This window comes from Myxocyprinus asiaticus, chromosome 4 (assembly GCF_019703515.2).
Source record: "Myxocyprinus asiaticus isolate MX2 ecotype Aquarium Trade chromosome 4, UBuf_Myxa_2, whole genome shotgun sequence".
Taxonomy (NCBI): Eukaryota; Metazoa; Chordata; class Actinopteri; order Cypriniformes; family Catostomidae; genus Myxocyprinus; species Myxocyprinus asiaticus.
This window is the reverse complement of record NC_059347.1, coordinates 45592171-45611907: the sequence shown is the minus strand read 5'-3', so window position 1 is coordinate 45611907 and position 19737 is coordinate 45592171. Positions and strand designations below refer to the sequence as shown.

The 19737-nt window shown below is 39.1% G+C and overlaps 2 protein-coding genes across 3 annotated transcripts in view; one reads left to right on the top strand and one right to left on the bottom strand.

Annotated features, from left to right (window-relative positions):
* The first annotated feature begins 216 nt into the window (after positions 1–216).
* Positions 217–12404, top strand: LOC127439581 (DNA excision repair protein ERCC-6-like). Its single transcript, XM_051695760.1, is given in 5 exon segments — positions 217–339; positions 481–522; positions 3929–4599; positions 4602–5677; positions 10290–12404. Coding segments are annotated over 5 exon segments (3813 nt in total). The 5' UTR covers positions 217–295; the 3' UTR covers positions 12270–12404.
* A 2571-nt stretch (positions 12405–14975) lies between these two features.
* The window catches only part of LOC127439580 (MAP7 domain-containing protein 2-like), a 50816-nt gene continuing 46054 nt past the window's right edge, over positions 14976–19737 (bottom strand). For both annotated transcript variants that reach the window (XM_051695757.1, XM_051695759.1), the window contains exons 17-18: positions 18082–18344; positions 14976–16602 (exon numbers count right to left, since the gene is read on the bottom strand). In XM_051695757.1, coding sequence (XP_051551717.1) covers positions 18086–18344 — 259 coding nt within the window. In that variant the 3' untranslated portion in view covers positions 14976–16602; positions 18082–18085. The remainder of the gene's footprint in view (positions 16603–18081; positions 18345–19737) is intronic.

Sequence of the window (19737 nt, the reverse complement as noted above, 5' to 3'; positions counted from 1 at the left end):
GCAGCTTATATGATATGATGTCTGTCTATATGAACGACTTCTCAACTGCCCAATCGCAGACCGTTTGTAAGTAGCTCTTAGTAGCCAATCCGAACGCATGAGGCGGGACCTGTCAGAAAACCTACGAAAAATGCACTTCAAACGCAGGAACATACTGCGCATGCTCGGTCTTGCAGCAAATGATTGGGTGAGAGCAGCGCGCGAACAAAAATATATGTTCAAAGCTGCTCCCGTACTGGAGGTCGAGAGACATACATGCTTTTTCCAATGAGAATCTGTGAAAAATAAACGCAAAATGGAAAGTAATAAACTAGAAGAAATCACGGGGAAGTTAGAGAGGTAAGTCATCAAATTATCACGTCTGTGCCGGTCTAAAAAAATAAAAAATAATATTTAATGAGTAAACCAGTGAAGCTCGATTCCGATCCATGAGTGTTGTAAATACAGAACATGCTTTAAAAGAGTTTCGTTTTATTGCAGGTCTCTGTCTATAGACATGGAAAAGATGGACAAGTTCGACAGGTACAGAAACACAACGTTAATAGCATATATGAACGTTTGTTCTTTATTGTCCATGATGAAATTTAAAGCACAGTTACATTCTGAATCTACCTTTAGCTGGGGAGGTCTTATTGTTTGTGGATAATTGACATGACGTGTCAAGATGTGTGACATGCTATACTTAATCTTTAAACTTTTTTCTACTTTTTCTTATTTTATAAATGTAAGCAGTTTTTACGATATAAGATTAATTGAGAGAATACACAAGATATTTGTACTTTAAAAAAGAAAAGAAAATTGCCACTCTATCTGTCTGTCATATTGCAGCTCTCTTAAATAGACCAGATAAGTGACAATTACATTGTAAAATTTTTCTTAATCATTGTGAATTTGGCCGTTCTCCTGGCTTTTCTTGCACACAGTCCCTCTTATAGGGCATTTCATTTCTTTAAATTTCATAAAATTTCTTCACTCTGTATTACATGGCCATAAAACATTCAGCTCATTTCACAGTGATACAGTTTACAGTTTTTTACCGGCTGACCTATAATGTCAGAGCTGACAATGATCTGTTCATGTACAAAATGACAGGCTTAGAAAAAGTTAAGCAAAATGATCAGCTTGTTCAAGCATAACATGTTTTCCCTTTGCATTAAGAGGTTACATTTGAATTTAAAGTAATGGAAAGTGTATATTTATATGCAACTGTCAACTTTTCACCATTTTTAATCACCTTTTACCCTTTTTTTTCTTAAAGTTTAAATTAAATAGCCATGCAGTGTAACAAATTCGTTTGTATGTCATGTAGTCGCTCACTAAAGATTTTTAGAAGAATATCTCAGCTCTATAGGCCCATTCAATGCAATTAAAAGGTGGCCTGAAATTTGAAGATCCAGAAAGCACAAAAAGGTATCATAAAAGTAATCCATACTACAGTGGTTAAATTGCTGCATTGCCGCAAGCTCCACGTTCATAGCGCGGGAAATTCCCGCACACGTTTATTCACTTTACAGTGCAGATGCAAATTATTAAACCAATAGATACAGATGAGCAAATCAAATCAATAAACTTGTTTCTGTATCAAACTGTAATTCCAGAAAATGCGCCAGTAAATTCGCTCTATCTCCCCCTCTCTCACAAGCCGATGTCAGCAGCACGTTTGAGCACCTGTTGAGTTTAGTAAGCGGGCACAGTGAGGAAGATATAGTTACTGAACTTAAGATGTTACAGACGTAAAAACCTTTTTAAACCTGTTAATTCGACATGCAATGGCGTTATACTGCGTCTTCGTTAGCGAGCGACACGATAAAACAATCGCTCCTGTTCATAATCAACAAAGCTGTTAACATTGCGTGACGTTGGAGCGATCTATAGTTTTTACGCTTTTCATATTTTGGCGCTCCATCATCAGTAATAATGCAGCACATTTGACAAGAAAGGCAGAAATAGCTAAAAAGCTTTGTGTACCAGCTGCATGGTGAAGAGAGACACTTAATCACCTGTTACATCTCTCTAGAGTTTCATCCAGGGTCGGAAATTAACAGGGGCTCTGGGCAAAAATGCCCCCGAAATTCAATATGGTGGCACAAAATGCACCCGCAAAGAGTTGCTGTTCCTGTTGTTTTATCGGATATAGGCCTAGTCCAAATACACACATCGCACACAAACGGGCACTCGCTTCTCGCGCTCTGCATCAGTCCGGTGTCATGCTCACGCCTAAATTACGTGACCGTTCGTACCATTTATTCAAAATAAACTGTACTAGTGAGTAACACTGTCACTCCCTGTGCTACTTCCCTGCCATTCGCTCATCTCACGCATCTGTCTGTTTGAAAAGCCTCCTCACCAGCTAGAAGTCAAAAGTGCGGGACGGATGGGTGTTATACTGTATATTTATTAAGTTAATCAGGTCTGAGAGAACACAAAATCTAATGTAACCAAATGCTACAATGTAGTTAAAAATAATATCAACTAAAATAATAGCTAATGTATTAATGGATAAATAGCCTTGATGTTAAATAAAACATTATTAATGATACAATAATAATTTGACATTAACCACTTTTAGTGTCTGAATCATATCTCTGAATAATTTTCATTGTGAAATGTTTATTTTTGCATTTTTTTATTTTATTCATTTGGCATGAAGGAGATGCTAAGTTTTTTTTATTTTATTTTTTTTTTTAAAGGAAAGTTGATAAAACAAAATAAAATAAATGAAATCACAAAAGAAGATTTTTAGAAAAATATCTCAGCTCTGTTGGTCCAAACAATGCAAGTGAATGGTGATCAGACCTTTGTAGCTCCAAAAATCACATAAAGACAGCATCAAAGTAATCCATAAGACTCCAGTGGTTAAATCCATGTCTAATAGGCGTTGGTGAGAAACAGATCAATATCTAAGTCGTTTTTTTACTCTAAATCTCCACTCTCACTTCCAGAAGTGAAAGTGAAACTAAATAGGCACCACATGTGACTTTCAGATGTAAAAGTGAAAGTGAAGATTTAGCGTAAAAAAAAAAAAAAAAAAAAGATTTACACTGGTGGCCAAAAGTTTAGAATAATGTACAGATTTTGCTCTTATGGAAAGAAAGTGGTACTTTTATTCACCGAAGTGGCATTCAACTAATCACAATGTATAGTCAGAACATTAATCATGTGAAAAATTACTATTACAATTTGAGAACTCTTTCTACTTCAAAGAGTTATCATCAAAAAAATCCTCCATGTGCAGCAATGACAGCTTTGCAGATCCATGGCATTCTAGCTGTCAGTTTGTCCAGATACTCATTTCACCCCATGCTTCCTGTAGCACTTGCCATAGATGTGGCTATCTTGTCGGGCACTTCTCACTCACCTTACAGTCTAGCTGATCCCACAAAAGCTCAATGGGGTTAAGATCCATAACACTCTTTTCCAGTTATCTGTTGTCCAATGTCTGTGTTTCTTTGCCTACTCTAACCTTTTCTTTTTGTTTTTCTGTTTCAAAGTGGCTTTTTCTTTGCAATTCTTCACATAATTTTTAAGATGAAGTATAGCATGTCACATTGCAGGAAAAGTTTCTGCTTGAAATCAACCATCAACCCACGCATCTTATCACGCGGCTTGTTGATCGCATTGCCACGGAGACATGGAGGCTTCACGCCATCCACCGTGGCAACCACACTCAACTCACCATGCGCCCCACCGAGAACGAACCACATTATAGTGACAACGAGGAGTTTACCCCATGTGACTCTACCCTCCCTAGCAACTGGGCCAATTTGGTTGCTTAGGAGACCTGGCTGGAGTCACTCAGCACACCCTGGGATTTGAACTAGTGAGCTAGCGAACTCCAGGGGTGGTAGACAGCGTATTTTACCACTGAGCTACCCAGGCCCCCTCTTGTGTTGTTTCTGTGTAACAGTTAGTGTTGTTGCTTCTGCAGATACCGGCAGGAGGGGAAGGAGGCTGCCCTGCGCGGCGAGCTGCCACGTGCTCTTGAGCTGTTTCAGCTAGCTTACCAGCTGCAGCCGAGTGACAAGCTGAAGAAACGGATCCAGGCCATACAGGAGCTAGTTCAGAGAGAGGAGGAGAAGGAAGAGGAAGAGTTTGTGAATGTGAATGATTCTGGCCTGAAGCTTTATAAAGGCCTTTTTGACAAACTTTACGAGCATCAGAAAGAGGGTGTGGCATTCCTGTACAGTCTATACAGAGATGGAAGAAAAGGCGGAATCCTGGCAGACGATATGGGCCTTGGAAAGACTATCTAGGTCATCTCATTTTTGTCAGGGATGTACGATGCAGAGCTGGCCAATCACACGCTGTTCATCATGCCAACATCTCTGATAAAGAACTGGGTGCGTGAGTTTGGCAAGTGGACCCCCGGCATGCGGGTGAAAGAGTTCCACGGTGCCAGCAAAGCTGAGCGGAACAGGAACTTGGAACGGATCCAGCGCAAGGGTGGTGTCGTCATTACCACCTACCAGATGCTCATTAATAATTACGAGCAACTTGCGTCCTATGACCAGCGTGAGTTCCGTTGGGATTACGTAATCCTAGACGAAGCCCACAAAATCAAAACTTCATCCTCTAAAACAGCCAAAAGCGCTCACGCCATCCCAGCAAAAACCGCATGCTACTGACTGGCACTCCAGTTCAGAACAACCTACGAGAGATGTGGGCGCTTTTTGACTTTGCTTGTCAGGGGTCACTGCTGGGAACCTCCAAAACGTTCAAAACAGAGTATGAGAATCCAATCACACGTGCACGGGAGAAAGACGCCACACCAGGAGAGAAAGCTCTTGGATTGAGGATCTCTCAAAACCTGATGGACATCATCAAGCCTTATTTCCTGAGGCGGACAAAAGCAGATGTTCAGAATAAAAAGCAGAAAGCTTATGAAGAAGGCAATCAGAACAAGGAAGATCAAGAAAACAAATGTCCAAATGCTGGTCAAGGTGCAGAGATGCCATCGCTGACACGCAAGAATGACTTTATTGTGTGGACATACCTGAGCTCAGTGCAGGAGGACATTTATAACCAATTCATCTCACTGGACCAAATTAAGGAGCTACTGCTGACTACAAGGTCCCCACTGGCAGAGCTCACAGTGCTCAAGAAGCTCTGTGACCAACCCAGACTCCTCTCTGCTCGAGCTGTGACTCGGCTCGTCCTCGAGCAGGGATCTGCCACTCACTCCACCCCTCTGGAAGGTGAGAGCGAGTCCGCACCGAGTCAGATTGATCATATTTCAGATGAGACTTTGATCGGTGAGTCTGGGAAGCTGCAGTTTCTGGTGTCTCTGATGGAATGTCTCCGTGAGGAGGGGCATCGTACCCTGATCTTCTCCCAGTCAAGGAAGATGCTGGACATCATGGAGCGTGTCCTGCGGAACAGAGGCTTTCGTCTGCTCCGCGTGGATGGCACGGTGACACAACTGGCGGAAAGGGAGAAGCGCATTATGCTGTTCCAGACAGACAGATGCTACACTATCTTCCTCCTCACCACTCAGGTGGGAGGCGTCGGCATCACACTAACTGCTGCTAACCGTGTTGTGATCTTTGACCCGAGCTGGAACCCTGCAACAGATGCTCAGGCTGTGGACCGTGCCTACCGCATTGGCCAAACCGAAAATGTCATCATCTACAGACTCATCACCTGTGGCACTGTTGAGGAGAAGATTTACCGCAGACAGGTAAGAAAAGAAAGATTTCACACTTTACTTTAATTTTAACTTCACCTCTGTGCCTTAGAGCAGTTCACCTACAGCTGTGATTGTAAGAAAAAGCATCTTTAAAGAGGTCATATATCATTTTCAACAATGTTTTTTCATGATGTCCACTCACAATGTTACTAAAATAATTACATTTTTCATGACCACTTTCCATACTCTTTCTCACCCTAACAATTAAACGTGGTGTTTTTTTCTGCTGTGCATTTAAAGGAATAGTTCACCCAAAAATGAAAATTCTCTCATCATTTACTCACCCTCATGCTATCCCAGATGTGTGTGACTTTCTGTCTTCTGCTGAGCGCAAATGAAGATTTTTTTGAAAGCTCTGTTGGTCCATTTAATGCAAGTGAATGGTGACCAGAACTCAGAAGGTCCAAAAAAGGACATAAAGGCCACATAAAAGTAATCCATAAGACTCCATTGTTTAAATCCATATATTCAGAAGCAATATGATAGGTGTGAGTGAGAAACAGATTAATATCACACGGTCATGTATACCTTTGCACGGCAAAATTCTTCGGGTGAACTACAGTCATCTCAATGGGAATCCATGTGAACATGAATTTCACACGATAGACATCCTGTGGCAAAGAATTTCCTTGCGCTGACCAAATCGTGACATTGACCAATAGGAAGTTGCTTGGTTTGTTGCTTGGTTTGGCAGTGACCTCTGTGTGGGTGGTGCTTTGTAAAAAGCTACACTGAATATTCACAATGGACAAGAATATAATTTTAGGGGTGAGTTTTTAACTGTACTCTTTTTAACATAAGTCTCAGGGAGTTGGCCTTAAAGTGCAGCATTAAAAAGGCAGTTTGACAATTATATTTTTGCTGGTTTCACAGGCAATCAACGTCTGCCCACGCCATCTTCAACCGCGTAATTTCGCCGTGAGAATGTATGTGTGATCACAGCTTTATTCTACACTTTCACTTCCATATTCAGGTGTGGAAGTGACTTTCACATTCAGCCACCTACTGGTTGGGGCTGGTCAAAGATGGAGATTTATAGTAAAAAAGGACTTAAAGATGCAATATGTAAAAATGTTCATGTAATATTCACCTTTTTTTTTTTGCCAATGTGTGAACGGCTTGTAACGCAACTTAAAAAATTACCCCTTCCCGGACTTCCTAGGTTGCCTATTAAAGCCTGTAGACTGACTTTCATGCGAAGGGAGCGGGTCGCTTTTGTCAAAGGATGTGACGTTTATGCGCGCTCCTGAGAGACTTGCCTCAGTGCTTCCACTATTCAACAGCGACAACAAACTGCAACACTAGGTAACGTTACCTTAGAGATGGAATCCAGGAAAGGGCCGGCTCCCAGCACAACACCGACTCCTACACAAACTCAGAGTAAGCCAAAAAAAAACATTTATCTACTGAATCCCATCTGACTAAGCGGGAACGTGATCGTGGTCGAGTGAAAACTAGAGTGAACATCGGCAGGGCATTTGATTCCTGGAAGGACCTTCATTCGGTTTTGGGGATCAAAACCAACCCTGAATTGGATTTCTTCTTATTGAACAGGTAAGCTTACATAACTGCAAAGCATGTGAAATATAGTGCCATAAGGATTTATCTGTGTAATTTTAGCTAACTTGATCTTGCCTGTTAACGCTGACGAATTGCAAGCTACCTTGCTTCATAACTTTATACTAAATGTCAGGTATACAGGATCAATTTAAGCAAATACGCTGGTTTCTTATTCTCAGGGTTGGGGAGTAATGGAATACATGTTATAGGAATATGTATTTAAAATACAAAATATAAGTAACTGTATTCCACTACAGTTACAATTGAAATCATTGGTAATTAGAATACAGTTACATTCAAAATGTATTTTGATTATTGAAGAGATTACTTTGCATTTTATTGTCATTTGTTTCATTTAATATTTAGTCCTTTCAGATGGAAAAATGGATACATATAAATGATGTGATCCAAAGTGCATTTGAATAGCGGTGAAACACTTTCTTATGATGTGTTACATTCATACGAGCAGACAGAGAAGTAAGTTTGAAGTAAGTTTGGAGCACAAGAAATAGAAATAAACCTTGTGTAAATTGTCAGCTTTACACTAAGCTAAAATGCTGTTTCTAGCCATTTTACATGCACAGGTTACCAGGCACGATCATATTTTTGTTATCAAGAAAATTCACATTAGATCATAATTTCTTTTTTCTAGTAAGACCTTTGATATTAGGGCAAAAATCATATCCTTGATAATTTTTGTATTGTTTTCCTGTAAAAATATCTAAAAATCCTTAAAACAAGATCAGTTTGATTTATCTTGTTTTAGAAACAACACTGCATAAGACATTTAGGTTTTTCAGAGAATGTATTTTTAACATGTGTATTTTGTCTTTCTGTACTGGCAGAGTTTTTACTGACAATGATGAAACAGCCTACAGAGAGGAGGTACACACTCTAACACACTGGTGTCAGGAGCACAACCTCTCCCTCAACGTCAGTAAGACAAAGGAGCTTGTGGTAGACTTCAGAAGAAAAGACAGAGAACACAGTCCCATCACCATCAATGGAGCACCAGTGGAGAGAGTCAGCAGCTTCAAGTTCCTGGGTGTCCACATCACTGAGGAACTCACATGGTCCATCCACACTGAAGTCGTTGTGAAGAAGGCTCATCAGCGCCTCTTCTTCCTGAGACGGCTGAGGAAGTTTGGAATGAACCGCCACATCCTCACACGGTTCTACACCTGCACTGTGGAGAGCATCCTGACTGGCTGTATCTCCGCCTGGTACGGCAATAGCACAGCCCACAACCGCAAAGCACTGCAAAGGGTGGTGCGAACTGCCAGACACATCATCGGAGGTGAGCTTCCCTCCCTCCAAGAAATATATACAAGGCGGTGTGTGAAAAAAGCTCGGAGGATCATCAGAGACTCCAGCCACCCGAGCCATGGGCTGTTCTCACTGCTACCATCAGGCAGGCGGTATCGCAGCATCAGGACCCGCACCAGCCGACTCCATGATAGCTTCTTCCCCCAAGCAATCAGACTTTTGAACTCTTGATCTCCCACGATCAAAATACATCAGCACTGCACTTTATTACCCTTACTCTTATATCTCACACCGGACTGTCATAAATTATATTATTATTATATCATGTTCTCTCTTAACAACTGACTATCAACCGACAGCCTGAATGTCAATAAAGTACAATACTGTACATTCTATATTTACTACTATATATACTTTTTTATATTTTTATTTTTTTATTTTTATTGAATAATGTGTATCTATATAGTGCGTATTGTATACTGTACAGTGTATGTTATTATTTGTATACTGTTGAGTGTAATTACGTGTATAACAGATGTTTAAATTGTGTTGTGTTAATTTGATGTTATTGTAAATTGGTATATGTCTCATCATTGTCATGACTGCTATGTTGATCGGAACTGCACCCAAGAATTTCACACACCATTGCACTTGTGTATATGGCTGTGTGACAATAAAGTGATTTGATTTGATTTATAGTCAAAACAAGTGAAAAAATCTACCAGTGCTGAAGAAGTTTAGAATATGTTACTGACCTGGAGTAATCTAACGAAATATGTTACAAATTACATTTTACAGCATGTATTCTGTAATCTGTAGTGGAATACATTTCAAAAGTAACCCTCCCAACCCTGATTATTCATAGTACAACATATGGCATACAAAACATACAATAGTGCAACATAACAGTGCAGTGCAACAGTAAACCGTCTGGTATAGTTCGGTAGTATGTAGCTGTATGTGTGCATCAGTATAAGTTTTAGTTTAGTCTCAAAGTTTGTAGTAAAACAATCATAACTGTGTAATTTTAATTATGCTACCTCATCTGTCAGCATTATGTCGGTGAATCACGTTCAGTCTCTTTTTACGTTATGTTATTGTTTTCGTTGATGCTCGCTCATCACGTCCCTATGGAGTGTGTGCACGAGCAACAGGTAGCTGGCTGCAGTTCACTTAATGGCCACAGGTGTCATTAATAACAAGGGTTTCTGAATCTTACATACTGCACCTTTAAATATTGTTCTGTTTCTCACCCACACCTATCATATCCCTTCTGAAGGCATGGATTTAACCACTGGAGTTGTATGGATTATTTTTATGCTGCCTTTATGCCCTTTTTGAACCTTTTGAGTTCTGGTCACCACTCGCATTGTGAGGATCAACAGAGCTGAGATATTCATAAAAAATCTTTGTTTGTGTTCTGCAGAAGAAAGTCATACACATCTGGGATAGCATGAGAGTAAATGATGAGAGAATTTTCATTTTTCATTAAACTATCCCTTTAACACTTCTGTATAAATGCAGTCTTCTTCAAGTCAATTGTGACAATTTACATTTTTGGGTGAACTCTTCCTTAAAGGCTGAACTGAGATATGGTGACTTATTTGTGTTAATTTGACTATTTAGCAAGTAGTGGTTTCATTAAGATGTGTGAAGATGTGACAGTTTAACTAGCTTTTTTCTAGTTTTTGCTAGTGTCAAAAAAAAAATAGTTCAAAATAATGCCTGAAATACAATAAAATTGTTTATTTTTCCCCTTGTGGTTCTATATGTGCAGGTGTTTAAAGACTCTCTTATACGGCAGACAACCGGCGATAAGAAAAACCCATTCCGTTACTTCAGCAAGCAGGAGCTGCGAGAACTGTTTAACCTCGAGGACATGCGCTCATCCTCCACTCAGCAGCAGCTACAGGCCATGCATTCGCAAAATCGCCGCTCGGACACCAAACTAGACCAGCACATCACTCGCCTTCGCAGTATGGAGATGTTTGGCATCTCTGATCATGACCTCATGTTCACTAAGGAGTCAGATGCCGATGAAGACGTCCCTGAGGATGCAGAATCGCATCACTACATACAGACACGTGTCCAGAAAGCACAAGAGCTTATGCAGGCAGAATCAGAACTGCATGGCCAGCTGATGGACAGCATGGCCCAGAACACAGAACTGGCTTGGCTCAGGCAATCAGGGCAGCATGGTCTGCAGACGTCTGCCGGTAGAGACTGCCCAGCCCCTCCCCATACCAAAGACTTGCCAGTCACTGTGGATCTGACTCATAACAGATTCGATGAGCCAGAACTGGAGGAAGAAGAGGAGCACAGCTCCCTGTCTTTTGAGGAAGTTGTAGGTGGAGGTGTGCTTGTGGATGACACATCTCCTCGGTCAGGTGTTATCCCTGCTGCTGATAGATTGGCTGATAGTCATCATGTGATCACACTGGATGACAGTTTAAATGCTGGGGATGAGCAACAAAACTCTGTATACACCTCATCAAGGCTCTCGCACAAGTTCCCCAAGCTGGGAGATCTTTCTGTAATGTCTGATCATCTTGATGACGAAAAAGCTCTGACGGACAGTTCCCATTCAAATGTGCTCCCATCGCCCTCATTTCCAATGGCCACTGCAAGGGAGTCTTCTAAGGCAAAGATAGAGTTGCTTCAAGGAAACTTCAATTTGCAGCTTGAGGACAGTGTAGATATGTTCTCCGTTGAGGAAGAGGAAGTTCATGAAGAAGGGGAATCTGTAGCTGAAGAAAGTGTTGAGTTTCAACTTCAGATGGATGTCAGTGGAGATAGACTGGAAGCAGCCAGTATCCATGAGGGCAATGGAGTCAGTAACCATAACAACAGTGGAGTCAGTAACCATAACAACAGTGGAGTCAGTAACCAAAACAACAGTGGAGTCAGTAACCAAAACAACAGTGGAGTCAGTAACCATAACAACAGTGGAGTCAGTAACCATGAATCTGATTTGAGACAGCGTTCTGCTTTGAACACAAGTGCAGATGACTCGTATGTGCATTCTGTTCAGACAAGGAAAAAGAGGCAAGTAATTTCTGACAGTGAAGAAGAGGAGGAGAAGGAAGAGTCAGAGAGGCCATGTTTAACTAGCAGCCCATTGGCTGATGGCCTTTGCAGGCTGGGCTCCTCCACACCAAAATCTTCTCTGATTGACAGCTCTCGACTCAGGCGCAGCCTGAACACGTCAGCGGCATCTAGAAGGTCTCTCATGATGTCTGTGCTCGGAAATGATTCTGATGAAGAGTCAGCAGAGCATATTGATGGAACAAACGAATCAGAACTGATATCTGAAGCCAGTGAAATTCATCAAGATGAATACGTGATGGAGGAGGAGGAGCCAAGTGGAGAAACTTTAAACACAGAGGATGAGCTTGAAGAGGAAGAAAGTGAAGAGTCAAGAGGAGACAAGGAGCAAGAACAATGGCACAGTGCCTTAACTGAATCCACTGAGGATGTTGAATTAGAGTCTGGTGAAATGATGGACCAGTGTGCCCCTAAAACATTTCCTCCAGAAACACCCATTCTACCAGTTAGTTCCATTAGCAGTGATGTGACATCCACAAAAGAGACGGCCTCTGTGAACTTGTATGATTCACTGGTTCTTTCTGGGAAACGTAGTTTGGCAGAGGGTAGGAAGCAGGAAGCTCTAGATTTCTTTCTGAAGGCCATTGACATAAATGCTGGTGAAGCTGAAATCCAACTCCTGATAATTAAGTTGTACAGACAACTTAGCTAGGGAAACTAAACTATGCACACATGCAAGAGTTTATCTTATTTGTTCTATATAGAGACTATTTTTGCCAGGCTTTTTGACTAAACATGACTGAATCGTACAGAACAGACCAGAAAAACTTGTTAAGAGAAGTATATATATGTATGTATATATATATATATATATATATATATATATATATATATATACAGGTGCATCTCAATAAATTAGAATGTCGTGGAAAAGTTCATTTATTTCAGTAATTCAACTCAAATTGTGAAACTCGTGTATTAAATAAATTCAGTGCACACAGACTGAAGTAGTTTAAGTCTTTGGTTCTTTTAATTGTGATGATTTTGGCTCACATTTAACAAAAACCCACCAATTCACTATCTCAAAAAATTTGAATATGGTGACATGCCAATCAGCTAATCAACCTGCAAAGGTTTCCTGAGCCTTCAAAATGGTCCCTCAGTTTGGTTCACTAGGCTACACAATCATGGGGAAGACTGCTGATCTGACAGTTGTCCAGAAGACTAAATCATTGACACCCTTCACAAGGAGGGTAAGCCACAAACATTCATTGCCAAAGAAGCTGGCTGTTCACAGAGTGCTGTATCCAAGCATGTTAACAGAAAGTTGAGTGGAAGGAAAAAGTGTGGAAGAAAAAGATGCACAACCAACCGAGAGAACCGCAGCCTTATGATTGTCAAGCAAAATCGATTCAAGAATCTGGGTGAACTTCACAAGAAATGGACTGAGGCTGGGGTCAAGGCATCAAGAGCCACCACACACAGACGTGTCAAGGAATTTGGCTACAGTTGTCGTATTCCTCTTGTCAAGCCACTCCTGAACCACAGACAACGTCAGAGGCGTCTTACCTGGGCTAAGGAGAAGAAGAACTGGACTGTTGCCCAGTGGTCCAAAGTCCTCTTTTCAGATGAGACCAAGTTTTGTATTTCATTTGGAAACCAAGGTCCTAGAGTCTGGAGGAAAGGTGGAGAAGCTCAGAGCCCAAGTTGCTTGAAGTCCAGTGTTAAGTTTCCATAGTCTGTGATGATTTGGGGTGCAATGTCATCTGCTGGTGTTGGTCCATTGTGTTTTTTGAAAACCAAAGTCACTGCACCCGTTTACCAAGAAATTTTGGAGCACTTCATGCTTCCTTCTGCTGACCAGCTTTTTAAAGATGCTGATTTCATTTTCCAGCAGGATTTGGCACCTGCCCACACTGCCAAAAGCACCAAAAGTTGGTTAAATGACCATGGTGTTGGTGTGCTTGACTGGCCAGCAAACTCACCAGACCTGAACCCCATAGAGAATCTATGGGGTATTGTCAAGAGGAAAATGAGAAACAAGAGACCAAAAAATGCAGATGAGCTGAAGGCCACTGTCAAAGAAACCTGGGCTTCCATACCACCTCAGCAGTGCCACAAACTGATCACCTCCATGCCACGCTGAATTGAGGCAGTAATTAAAGCAAAAGGAGCCCCTACCAAGTATTGAGTACATATACAGTAAATGAACATACTTTCCAGAAGGCCAACAATTCTCTAAAAATGTTTTTTTATTATGATGTATTCTAATTCTTAATGTATTCTTATGATGTATTCTAATTTTTTGAGATAGTGAATTGGTGGGTTTTTGTTAAATGTGAGCCAAAATTATCACAGTTAAAAGAACCAAAGACTTAAAATACTTCAGTCTGTGTGCACTGAATTTATTTAATACACGAGTTTCACAATTTGAGTTGAATTACTGAAATAAATGAACTTTTCCACGACATTCTAATTTATTGAGATGCACCTGTATATATATATATATACTGTATCTTAATAAAATTCATTGTTCGTTTTGTTGTTTTTCAAGAATACCTCTGAATATTTTTGGTTTATTATTTTTTCCCTTTGGTTTAGGATGGATTCCATTTATCGTAGCAAATAAATTGGATTGTGGAAAAAATAAACACGTTTTCAGAATTGTTTCCTGGTTGATTTTTCTGCATTCCAGAGATGAATCTCTATTTTTAACGATTAGAATTAAGTTTACTGCAATGAGAACATGTGAATGTCAAATCTTGAAGTATTTTTCAGTCAAGAGCTTCTGACTGCTTGTGCATTTCGGGAATGAAGTGCAGGAACAAGCAATCTGAAGCTTTCACTTGGAGTTGGCCAGGTCCGCCCAAATACGTTTAGATTGGAAACGCATTGATTTCGCTATGTTTACATCTGTCATCCACACTGGAGCAGTGTTTTGCTCCACCATGCTTCATTATCACATACTTAAGAAAATGGAAACTGGAAATGAAAACAGATTAGTGTGGATGTAATAAAAGACTCTTAAAGGAATGTTCCAGTTTAAATACAAGTTGAGATCAATTACCACAAAAACTATTTTGACCCATACCACAGTTTTTATTTAATACCTAACAAAAACTGTATATGGGAATCCACTTAAAAGTTAAGTTTAAGGGAGAATTATACGTTTACCACATACATGTAAACTCGTAATTGCCAACATGTTCATTTTGTCATCATACAAACAATCATAACTACTGTAAATCAGCTATTAAAGGTCTCTATGAGCATAGACTCCCTTTTTAATGTAAAGGATAATGCAAAAGTTGTTAACATTTCTTGTCAGATGCTGTTACACCAAAGCAATTTACATGCATAAACTGAGGATGTCAAGGTAAGGTTAAATAACTGATCTACATCCATGGTGTTACTGGACTGTACATTACATACTGTGAAGGTTTCACTCTGTGATAGATCATCAACTTGAAGCATTCATTTTTTAACACAGGATCAGTAAATAAAAAAAAAAAAATGTGTTCATAGATAAGAACTTATGTCATACCCAAAATACTAGATGAAGTATATGGCCAAACAGCAGGCAGTGTTATTGTGCAATTCACAATTTAACTGAAGTCAAATATGCAGTTGACTCGTTCTTTGGGTTCAAAAATTAAGTAAAATAATTAAATTCTGCAATAATGTAGTGTGCTGCAGTGAAATTCAGAGACAAGAGATCTTATTCCAACATGTACAGAAGACACATGAGCTGGTAAAGACAGTTTATTTGTTGATTTTTATAATTATCACTTGATGCTCATTCCACCATGCACATCATTTACAGTTATCGCATTTTAAAGTCACTGTTGTACTGCTTTGTGAATCTAAAGACTGAAGTGGAGACACTAGGAGTTACCCTCTTATAACCCGGTTTAAAGGTTCCCTGCAGACTAATTATAGTTTTTCAAGTAAGCTTTTTTTGTGCATCCACACAAAATAGAACAATTACACAAGAAATACCCATCCACCAATATGTACACCTGGAACACCCACAGTCTATTAACATGTTTTAAGTAAATGCATTCCAATGGGTATTTGATTTAGACCACAATACTTTTTTTGATGTCAAGGAATAGTCAGGACTGATATAATTGGTTTACATTTGTTAAAGAGAAGTTCTGAGAAATAGACTGAAGCTACCATGATAAGATAGCTCCAGTGATGGAACCGGAGGAAGCATATAACACTAATATTTAAGTTAGTTGTTAGTAAACTAGGGCTTGAAAATAGGCTTACTGCCTTGAATTTTTATATTATGCATACTGTATGCATCACTGGCCATACATGATTGTGAAAGAAAATTCTATGAAGTTGTACTGCAGTACAAACATTTATAGCAAACCGGGTGTTCAGTAAAGTGTGATGCAAGACAAGGAATCTTAGTCAGTTGAGCAAAGAATACACAGCAATTATAATAAATATACTAAACAATTACTCAACAAAACTATTTAGAATAAAACTCTGTTACCAATGAAAGTTGTTTAAAGAGTACTTCTTATCATGTATTTTTAACTACAAAGAGTTCATATCCTCTGAGATTCACTTCCAAAAATGTAAGAGAACCAATCAGTGTTCTGTCTTCATCCAGCAATGATGATGCCAAGAGACCTTCAAAGTATTATGTCCAAACCATCTTACCAATTTACTTAGCAATTGTTGGCCATCCTTATTAGTATATAAACAAATATCCACACAAAACACGCATATATAGTGCACACTTCACACTTGAGTTAAATTCTGTCCATAATATTGAACCAGATATTCTTTGTTAAATTGGTTGAAAACTTGACCTTTGTGCTGTTTAGATAGAAGGCAGGAGGATATAATATTATTTATAATGAAAAGATCAGAACTCAATGGATGCATTTCCATTCCACTCATGCCCAACAAAGAAATTTTTTTCTGTCTTCCCCTTTATTTCCATTTTTTCTCCTTTCTGCTTTTCTGTTGAAAGAGATGATTGATCCTCACAGTCTGCTGCAACAATGAACTCTCTGTCGTGTTACCTGTTTAATGAACAAAAGTATATAGTCTATATTAGTAGATTATAGTTGCATGTGCATGTCTATTCATGTTTATTCTGTACAGTGGGGACAAAAATTACGAGACCGCTATAGCTGTTGTTGTTTTGGTTACACTTTATAATAAGGTTAAATTAACATTAGTAAATGTGTTAAGTATCATGAAATAACAATGAACAATATATTGTTTAAATCATTTATGAATCTTAGTTAATGTTTATAAAAATACAACCGTTCACTGTTAGTTCATGTTAGTTCATAATGCATTAACTACTATTAACATATACTACTTTTGATTTTAAAAAGGCAGATGCTATTTGCACACTGGTACAAATAATGGTATATGCTATTTACACCCCAGTGCAAATAGTGGCAGATATTATTTGCACCCCAACCCTGGTGCAAATAATGGTAGATACTAACTGCACCCTGGCGCAAATAGTATCAGATACTATTTGCACCCATATTTAAATACTAACATACAGTATGGGCATCACTGCAGTGTTTATTGTGTTTATTTAGAGTCCCACAGACACACTACATTTACCTCTACCCCTAAACCTAACCTTAACCTTCCCTTAGAAAAAATAACCTTGGTTTCACGTGGGAACGAGTGCATTCGACAGACCCCGCCTCCGGATCAAACACTTCTCTGCACTCCCTGACATTCACCGTGGCCAAATCACTGCATTTTTATCTACTATTTTAAGTAGTATTAAAGGAAATATTAAGAGTGGAAACAGGAAATCGGATAGGAAATATAGTGGGACAAAACACAGATTAGAACTGCGGTCGCTAGGACAACACTACACATTCACACACCGTCTTTACACCCCATGCCGCTGCAGTGACATCTATTGGTTAGTTTGTCGTATATATTTCTGTGGTGCCACCAGACTATTGGGTTGCAAATAGCTGCCCTGTGTGGCAGATGCTATTTACACAGGGGTGCAAATGTATTAGAATACGTCGAACTTAACATTAACCAAGATTAATAAATGCTGTAAAAGTATTTTTTATTGTTAGTTCATGTTAACTAATGTAGTTAACTAATGTTCATCAATTAAACCTTATTGTAAAATGTTTTTTTTTTTCTTTCATTACAAATTATTAGTGACCTAGAAATAGTACAGAATCTACAATATTTTCTATTAATCTGTGTCATAACATTTATTTGTTTAAAATTTTCAAAATCCTTATAAATACATTTTGTATATTCGATTTTGAATCTCGGATTTTCAGTGTGGTCTCAGACTTTTGGATCTCACTGTATTTAAATGAATGTAGCCTACGTATTAACTATTTCTCTAATTTGAACATTAATACATCTGTTTTTATGTTATTTTATCTTTGCTACAGGATTGTTAGTGTTTGTATATTTGTTATTGCTAAAAAATAATGTCTTTTTTTGTCAGATCTTCTATCTAATTGTTCATTGGAGTATATAAATTACGTTCAACCTACCAGGTTATTTTAGGTCATGTTTGTCAGTGGTTGGAAGGTTAGTGGGAATGAGTTTAGAGTCAGAGCCAGGGCTACAGATCCCTTCTATTAGATTCTTGTTGCAGTCACCCAGGCTGGGTACAGGAGAAAGTCTTGGATAAGCAACTTGCCCCGTCAGATCCAGTAGGTCCTCTAGAGCACGCACAATACTCATTCCATTCTGCTGGGGAGAATCTACTGGGGAGAATTCTGGGATGGAGATTAATTCCTCCTTTGAGACAGGACTGAAAAGTATAGGAGCAAAAAAGTTAGGTTGGATTAATGTATGAATTCAAAAGTTAGGTTTGGTCCAGGTCTAATTTATTTGATTGTGTTTTACACCTCCAAATGACCAGGCAGACTATTTTAAATGAAGCAAAACTGTTTAATGTCTGTAGAATTACTGATAAATAAATAAATACTTCTATACTAATGGCAAATGTAAAGGTAAATGTAAATAACATTCTAAATGCAATTCTGTGTGTGTGTGTGTGTGTGTGTGTGTGTACATGTTTATACTGCATTGTGGGGACCAAATGTCCCCACAAGGATAGTAAAACCTGAGATCACCAAACTTGTGGTAATATGGTAAGATTAATAAGATAATATGTAACAGCTGCAATAAAATTTGAGCAGCTGATCGAACACTTTGAGCATTCGTACAACTGTATTAGTGGTGGACTTTTATACTTTTACACGGCTCTGAGGAAGATTTGATGATGCATAAAAATTTGCACTTGACCCAGCTAATTAGCGCTTTGTGCACGCGATTTCACCAAACCCACTTGTGCCTAGACTTGGCGCATACTTGCATGAAAATACCAAAACTTCATAGCCATACCCAGTGCCCAATGACTTTGCATGTATGACTTACGGCAAGGGTTTTCAATGTGTGGGGCACGCCTCTCCAGGGGGGCACTAGAGCATGTCAGGGGAGGCGCGGTGAGTGGTTAAAAAAATTATTAATTAATTAATATATATATATATATATATATATATATATATATATATGTATTAAGTTTAACTATTGTATATATTATATATTATATTTACAACATTATTTAAACAGTTCTGAAAATAATAGGCAAAAAAAAAAAAAAACAATATATATCAAGAAACTTTGTGAAGTTTCTCTGATATTTGTCAAGCCCACCAATAAAGCAGACATGATGTATTAGTCTGTAATTACAATGGAGCGGTTTCTAAGAACACCAAATTCAAATCCTTCAGTTTCAGGGGTCAAATCCAAAAGACGACGATATGATGAGCAGTACTTAAGTTTAGGATTTACAAGGACGAGTCACGTGACGCCATGCGAGGTTCGGACGTGCAAACGGCGATGTCATAAACTGGTGAGATTCGATACACCCTGTTCCATAACTGTTCTAGGAGGACAATATGTCAAAGAATTCAAAATCCTCAGGCTCTGGAGACATTAAAAGACACTTACATGCTCAAGCTGACACCCCTGACAAGGCCGTGGACCAGAGAGCCGATTTGGCCAGAGAAGTGTGGGAAATTCGGCGAGATTGTTGAACATGTCGGCAATGCTGACGAAGGTCGTTGCTGACTTGGAGGATCTTGCTGTAATACGTCGATCGATCACTGCCATGGAGACGGAATTCACTGAGGTGGTTA